This window comes from Miniopterus natalensis, chromosome 15 (genome assembly GCF_054644295.1).
Source record: "Miniopterus natalensis isolate mMinNat1 chromosome 15, mMinNat1.hap1, whole genome shotgun sequence".
Taxonomy (NCBI): Eukaryota; Metazoa; Chordata; class Mammalia; order Chiroptera; family Miniopteridae; genus Miniopterus; species Miniopterus natalensis.
Genome location: NC_142095.1, coordinates 11,198,452 through 11,206,795, shown reverse-complemented (window position 1 = coordinate 11,206,795; position 8,344 = coordinate 11,198,452). Strand labels below are relative to the sequence as shown.

General features: G+C 41.4%; 1 protein-coding gene and 1 pseudogene across 1 annotated transcript in view; one reads left to right on the top strand and one right to left on the bottom strand.

Annotated features, from left to right (window-relative positions):
* Window positions 1-81: 81 nt before the first annotated feature.
* On the top strand, window positions 82-634 carry LOC148091412 (large ribosomal subunit protein P1-like; annotated as a pseudogene).
* Window positions 635-6,384: 5,750 nt separating this feature from the next.
* Window positions 6,385-8,344, bottom strand: part of DYNC1LI1 (dynein cytoplasmic 1 light intermediate chain 1) — a 28,384-nt gene continuing 26,424 nt past the window's right edge. The window contains exon 13 of the mRNA XM_016198829.2: window positions 6,385-7,316. Within this exon, the coding sequence (XP_016054315.2) occupies window positions 7,204-7,316 (113 nt within the window). The 3' untranslated portion in view covers window positions 6,385-7,203. The remainder of the gene's footprint in view (window positions 7,317-8,344) is intronic.

The following is an 8,344-nucleotide window of genomic DNA, read 5'->3' as shown; positions in this document are numbered from 1 at the left end:
AGCTCTGGGGAATCCCTGGTCGCTCAGTTGATTCGAGCATCCCCCCTTGGCCAAGGTTGTAGGTTCGATCCGGGCCAGGGCATGTATAAGAAGCAACCAATGAATGCATAAATAAGCGGAACAGCAAGTCAGTGTTTCTCTCCCTCTCTCTCTCTCTCTCTAAAATCAATAACAAAATAAAAATTAAAAAAGGATCGCCCCCTTTTCCCCAGCTGCTGGTAAGGTGCTTGGTCCTCCCGAGGAAGCTAAGGCCGCGTTGGGGTTCATCCGGCCGCTGGCACCGCTCGGGACAGCGCTCGCCCGCGGCTCGCCCGCACCACAGCCTCCGTCTCGGTGCTCGCGTGGGTCTACTCGGCCCTGACCCTGCACGACCACGAGGTGACGGTGACCGAGGGTAAGATCATTAAAGCAGCTGGGGTCAGTGTTGAGCCCTTCTGGCCAGGTTTGTGTGCAAAGGCTCCGGCCAAGGTCAGCATTGGGAGCCGCCTCTGCACTGTGGGGGCTGGTGGGCCTGCCCCAGCAGCTGGTGCTGCACCCGCGGGGGGTCCTGCCCCTCCACCCCTGCTGCCCCAAAGTGGGGGCAAAGATAGAAGAACCTGAGGGGTCTGACGACAGCATGGGCTTTGGTCTTTAAGTATCGGGAGAGAAAAAATAAAAAAGATGTGGGGAGAGACTTTCACAGAAAGGAACAGGAGGTGCACAGGTCCTGAGAACCAAAGGAGCTTGGCTCATTCTGAAACCAAAGACTGGTGTGACTGGGGCTGCCCAAGGGAGAAGAGGAGATGAAATTGGAGATGTGGGCAGAGGCCCGATAATGTATGGGCCTCACAGGGCAAGGGAAGAAATTGGGTTTCATTTTAAGTGGAGTGGGTTGTCTGGAAGGACTTTGAGGCTTGCTACCTTCGGCACCTCTTTAACTTCGCTTAGGTTTACTTATCAACATCATTTCGTTTACTTGTCTCTTTCTTGGTCAGCTGCTACAATCGTGTATATTAATTGTGTATGAAATTATGGAAACTCATCAAGGAAGGTAGTTATATTTTAGCACCTGAAATTGATTGCATTACATGTCAGGCACACATATTTTCTCCACAACAATATAACGCAGGCACTGTGATTACTTCCATTTTTCAGATGAGAAAACAGGCCCAGAGGCTGAAGATCACATCCCAGGTCAGACAGCCAGGGGCAGCGGGAATGCAGGCCTAGGCGTCTGACTTGAAATCTTGCTGCTAACTGCTAAGCTAGCAAACCTCGGCTTCTAACCCATCTCTCCATTAGAGACTCAAAATCCATGGAAGAGGGGAGGGGTAACTGCTGGCACCTGCTTCCACGTTTATCTTCTCTCCCAAACCCCCCTTTCTTCTTCCAGAAACCAAACAAAAGCTCTCACTCAAATGAATAGAGACAAGTAAGATATTACTTTGTGGGAGCTGCCTATAGCCAGCCAAAACTATCCTTCTGTCTTTGATTAAACGCATTCTAAATGTGCTGCCGAGGCCAAGCAGCCACCGATTCTGTCCAATAGAATGAGGCCACTGTGTTTTCACCAGGGCTACAAGGACTCACTGTCCTGTTGTTCTTCAAGTCACCACCATCCCAAATGAGACGCTACTGGTATCTGAAATTTACTTTCAGATTCATCCAATAGAGAGACGGATAAAAGGATAGACTGTAGTAACCTGTTCATGGTGTAGTTTATAAGTGTCCACTGTACAATTGTTTCAACTTTTCCATGTGTTTGAACAATTTCAAACTAAAACGCTGAGGGAAAATTATAAAGAAAAGGGACACTTTGAGAAAGGAGAGAAGGTGAACAAAGGTCTCTCAACCCTCTTGGCTTGTTTAAGGTGCACTTGGGCAGTTCTATAGGGTGTCTGCTTTTGTTTGACTTTAGAACAGGATAAGAATTCAGCCAGTGAGCCCGGCTGGCGTGGCTCAGCAGTTGAGCGTCGACCTAGGCTCCAGGCGACCAGGGTTCGATTCCCGGTCAGGGCACATTCCCTGGTTGGGGGCTCGATCCCCAGTAGGGGGCGTGCAGGAGGCAGCCCATCAATGACTCTCTCATCATTGGTGTTTCTATCTCTCTCTCCCTCTCCCTTCCTCTCTCTGAAATCAATAAAGATATTTAAAAAAAAAAAAAAAGATTTTAACCTGTGAGTCACAAACTTCAGGGCGCATAAGAATCAACTGTGAGTTCGACTAAAAAACAGAGATTCTTAGAATCCAGCTCCAAAGGGTCTGAATTTGGGTAGGGCTCGGGAACATACTTTTTGTAACAAGCTCTCCAGGTGTTACTGATGAGAAAGCCATTCATATGGAGGAACATTGTATTATAATGTGATGGGAATGAAGGCCATTGGGTAGGATACAGCAGATGTGCCATACTTCCTTTGCCTTGATTGTTTGGGCTCCCAGTTAAAAAAAAAAAAAAAAGTATTTGTCACTTATGTTTTCTTAATAAATTAAAAGACCAAATAAAGATTTTAGGGAGCCCTTTTGATGAATGTATCCACACAGAAAACTGTCATCTTCATTAATGAATAAATAACACTGAACAGTGAAATGCTGGGGCTTGCCGCACTGAAATGAGAAATCTTATTTATGAAGATACACCAAATAGAAGGAAGAGTCATTTAAATTTGAAAAATATTCATTTTCCTCCTTTAATGTTAAATAGTTAATATTTTTAAATGAGGGAAAGAAAATAGTCACAAAAAGATAGTTTAGGAAAATATACTATGGTGAGATTTTATACATTCAAAAACTAATTTGGCACTACTTTTTCAGTTGAGATTTACATTTTTCAGCGGCTCCTGCTCAAAAATGTCACTAGCTCTTATCAATATAGGCACAGATAGGTAACAGTGTGGATACAAAGTTGGGTCTTAGAGGCTGTCCTACAAGAAGACCACAGAAGCGTCCATAAAGGACCATGTCCCAGAATAGAAAGTGGTATGCGCCATAAAAGAGAGAAATTAAATTATTGGGAATGCACAGCTGAGAGGAATAACTTAGAATTAAAGGATCAGCATGGGTGGGGGGAGCTTCAAGCTGGGGGTTAACAATTACTTAGGTTTGGACTTGTGGACACAGGAAGGGGTGTTACAGGCCTCTAGAGGGGCAATAAGAAGGAAGGTAACCAGAGTGCATATTGGCACAGATTATGGAAGTTATTATTAAGGACAAATAGGAAAGATAAGCTTGGGGTCAAGTTGTGGAAGGCCTGACAAATCAGGCTAAGGATCTGGGGATTTCCTTTGTTGAACAGCGAGGGTTCCGGTAGGGAAGTGAAACGACCTGTGTTCTTCCTTGGGGATATTTTTCCAGCAGCCTCGGGTAAACTGGATTGATTTCGAAGAGCCAGGTTGGGGCTGTTGTAAAAATTCAGGAAAGCGGGAATAGGGCTTCAACTGGGGCATTAATCATGGAAACAGCGGGGGTGGCTCCAAGCAAAGCTGTGGAGGGGGGTAAAACTAGTGAGATTTCGAGACTGGTTTGATCATCAGAATCACATGGAGGGCTTGTGCGACCGTATATTTCTGGACCTCACCCCCAGAGTTTCTGATTCAGTAGATCTCTGGAGAACCTGAGAAGCTGCATTTCTAGCAAGTTCCCAAGTGCTGCTGGTACTGCAGGCCCAGGGCTGCGCTTTGAGAACCACTGCTCTCTTATGACATCGGGCATCGAAATCGCACTGTGATCCTTTCGCCTTATTTCCAGCTTTTGAATCCTTTGTCTAATAAAGGCAAGACTGAGAGCTCAGATCGGAACTGGGGCTGCAGCTCCAGAGGGCTCCAAGTGGAGTCCTTGGTAGGTAATTTAGATAATTTCAAATATGGACCTGGAGCGTTGGAGGAGATACAGCATGTGGGAGATACAGAACTGACAGAGCCATGCAAGTGTGAAAGGGCTGAACTTACAGAAAGAAGATTGAGGCTAGAACTTTGTGGGAGTGGGAGCGAAGGTGAAGAGGGGCCAGAGGAACAGTGTTCAGAGAGCTGGAAAGAAGTACACAAGGCAACGGGCTTTTCAGAAGTGGTCTAATTACACTAATATATTTAGAGGAGGTAGCTGAGTATTGTGGACCCAAAAAACGAGGTTCTATGGCAAGTAACCTCACAGAGTGATCTGATCATAAATTCCTAACTGGGCAGGTCATGGTGGGGAGTCATGCCCCAGGCATAGGGCTTTTTAATAAAAGGTTTATCTTTGCCTTACCCAAGCCCTGTCCATTGTTTTGGTGCATCTAGGTTAACACCCCTTTGATTTCACCCTCGGAAGAGCACATCGTCTTATATCCGATCACCTTAAATTCAATCTCTACCTTATTTCCTCCCACTTTCACGTAATCTTCTGTGCATCCCTTCCTTAATTTCAACTGCATAGAGCAGCTGCAAAACTGTTACTCTCCAGGGCAGTTGAGATCTTGCTGCCCGCCTCTGTGGCTCAAATAAACTCAAGTATTTTCTACAGGTTTGGATGTTTTTTATATCAACAGCATGCTTGCCTGAATAATTTACTCATGGGACTAGTATTTACATACTAGCATTTAAATTACCTGTATGTAAATTAAAATCCCTTCCCTGGTGGCTATAAACACTCACATCTGTGTAACACTGTACAGTTTAGAGAGCACCCCCACATCCTCAATCTCATTGATAACCTCAGGTGCTGAAGGAGAGCACAGGATGTGTGATGGAAGGAAAGAAAGTCTCACGTTTTCCTCGGCAACGTTTCCAAACAACTCGAAGTAGACAAGGGTGCCAGAGAAACAAAGAGAAGTTCGGGTCAGAGATTTTCTAGGTATGATGGAAACGCCCCTCGCCCTCCCGACTGAACTAGTCTTGAGGATAAGCAAACAAAATCGCCAACCTCCACATTTCATTTACACCAGCAGAGGGCTCAATGGCAAAGGAATGTTCATGATGCCTTTTGTTCCAGGGTTTCTGCGTCTGGTGCAAGTTCAGTCCTGAATTGTATTTGGGGGGGTAAGAGGGGGGAGTAAGACTATGGATCACTTAGCCTCCTTGTTTCTATAATCCATTGGTTGTCCTTTTAGTCCAGAACAGTTTGATTACTTGCGTAAGAGATGCGATGAAGACAGGTGGGATCGTCTGATTTCCTGGGGGAGGGTGGGGCCCAGTTTGGTGTCTGGGTGACAGGGAACCCTGCCAACCCCAAGCAATCCTACCACAAAGCCTTACCTGGTACTGAGTGTCAATAAAAAGTGCTTAAAAACAAACCAAAAAAAATAGCTTGCAAAATTGGGACAAAAACAGGTTTTAGGTTTAAAGATGGTAAACACAGGGTTTTAGATCAGTTAAAACTGAATCCCATGTAAAGTGAATAATTACAGTCATTTCAGGTAACAACTCAATCACTTTCAAGGATTTCCTAACATATCTCTCATGTCACGCAGAAATGGGTTGGTCTAAACATGCACACACAGCAGCCATAGCCAAGTAGCACACCATGCACAGTCTACAATTTTCTTTTCTTCAGTAGTTTCACTTACTTCATCAAGTACTTGTTTAGAAAAATTGGTCTTTACACACTATAATTGTAGAGCGTTTTCTGGACTAAAGATTTTATCAATGGCATTTTTCATCTCATGTTTATCAAACATAATGTTTTTACAAATTAATTTTTCCATGCCCATGAACACCCTGTTTGTTCCCACATTGAAACAAATTATTACCCTCTCATATATTTTTAGCATTTATACTCAACTATTAGGAGCCAAATACTATTCTAAAACTAAAGATTTTAAGGTTCTAATGAAAGTATTATGTAGACATAATGTCTCCAAACATTTTGTTGAAAAAAATTCTTTAGAATATGTACTTTAAAGTAGTAACAAAGACCAACTTAAAGTATAGTAACCACATTTTCCAATTATCTGAAAAGACTCAATAGGTCAAAGGTACAAGTGTTCTTTAGTTGAATTTCAATAAGATGAAATTGTTCTTGTTCTAAAACAAGCACTAAAAACTAAGTATTTGAAAAGGTGCAACTCCTAACAGGTGTTCTCACCTGTTAGAGAGATAGCTAAGCGTCAGTGCATTTGCCAAGCTTTTAAAAACAGCTTCTGCCCGTAAGATGATAAAAGGCTGTATTTTTATCTACTGTGTATGCTGACATAGGACTCCACAGTTTGAGACGTGGGGAAGATGTGTTGATCAAGGTAAACTCCCAACTTAAGGAAACTTACAGGATAGTGAATCTCATGTACTCAGTCTCTTAGAAACAAGAAGAAAGATCAGAACGCTTAATAATCCTATTAAGTCAAACACTTCAAAATACTAACAAATCTTATTCATATTATCTGATTTTAAAAAAACCTTAAATATAAGAGAATGCAACAAGTTATTTGAACCTGAATGCAGAGAATAAATACTTTATTAACTGATTACAATTGAAAGTCACAAACAAAAAAAGGGGTATATTAAGGCAGAGCCATATATATATATATGACATACACATATATGACATATATATATAGACAAATCCAAAGACTGTTACCGCTTTACACAATAACCTCTGCATTTTTCTTTTACACATTAGGCAGTGTGCTTTCTTTTCTCCTCAGCTAAAAAAACAAATCTCAGCAAGTATTTTGAAATCGTGTATTGATAAAAGTTACAGGATCATGGATTTAGACAATGACTTGTGTATCAAATGCTATCTGATTGCTTTCTCAGTGGATTCCATGTGTAGTGGTATATTTATGTTTGTGTGGAAAATACGATAATTATCTTCTCTTTCCCAGTAAAACTAACACATAATTTTAAAAACTGATTTTAATAGTCTTAACTAAAATAAGCTTAGACTTCCAAGTCAGTCAAATGCCCAAAGCATGTTCTTTTCTGCCCTTCCCTAAACCTTCCTATGTTTTAAGTAGCCTTTAGCATACGATCACATGGTTGTATTTCAGATCTATAAATTTTGAGGTTTTCAAAATCCAAAATTATTTTCTTATGCAAAGTGGCAATGCAAATAGCAATCCTACACAGTGAACAATAATTTTCCTTCTGTATAGCTCCCTTTAATAAAAATGGGCAACCACAAAAAAAAAAAAAAGACGTAAGTTTAGTCCATCTGATAAAGCACTCCAGCTCCCTAATTCCACTCTTGAAGGAAAAGGCAGAGGCAAGTTTACATTATCCCAGAAAACTGAATAAATGGCTTTATTTGGTATCTTCAGGAAGCTTCTCCTTCCGTAGGAGATGTGGGTGTTGTAGGAGAAACTGTAACTGGTTTTCGTGTAATTCTGTCCAGTTCCGCGTGAACATCTGATAGGACAGGCTTCTGGCCTACATTGAAGGAAAAGAAACAAGATTTAGGTATAAGTTGAAGTATCTTTTATACCAATGTCTCTTCATTAAAAAAACTGCCAATGCTTTCATTAATTTTCTCTAGCACACTAATGTAAAAAAATAATACAAACGAAGCGACTTTAGAATGGAGTTGGAGCTGTCATCCCAGAGGATGCCTCCGACATTTGGAATGTTGAAACAGGAGAAAATAACCTTGGACTGGACCTAAAGCAGCATTAAATCCCAAACAACTGTTTGCAAAGACAAGAAAGCAGATTACTATGACTACAGGATGGACAATTAAAAACACTCTTTAGAATTAGCGTCACTATGTTAGCTTATCTGCACCTATAGAAATGCCTTCTTCTACTATTTATTCCCCTTCCCTTTCTCACAAATAGCCCTGACACCCCCAACCTCTGTCTCCTAAAACTATTTAGGTTTCTCACTTCATCAGTGCTTCCTCAACAGCTATTTTTTTGGATCTCAAATAAATGCTGTTGCTTTGTTCTCCTTCCCTTTCTTACAAATAGCCCTGATACCCCGACCTTTGTCTCCTAAAGCTATTCAGGTTTCTGCCTGAATCAGTGCTTCCTAAATAGCTATTTTTTTGAATCTCAAATAAATGCTGTTGCCTCTCATTTGGCCTTTTATTTTTAGGTTACCCCTAAGTGACATAAACATCCTAATTTAAAAATAAACTCCCTCATTTTAAATTGTGGGGTCTGAATGGAAATAGAACGAGCACCTATCATTTAATCTCATAAAGATATTTTCAGAAAAGACGCAGGACAATAAGAACAGTAAAACAGAAAATAACAAAATTTTGGAATCCGGAAAGAAGATGGATTAGTAGTAAATAAATTAGCAGTACTGAGAAACTTAATCTTCTACACCGTCCATAAGAAAAGCCAAAAAGTAATTCAATTTATACCCAGAAACCTGTAAAAGGTTCAAAAACATGGTAGCTGCAGGTATTTGCAACAAGGGTGGCAAGGAGGTGGGATTAAAAAAGGAAAATGGGT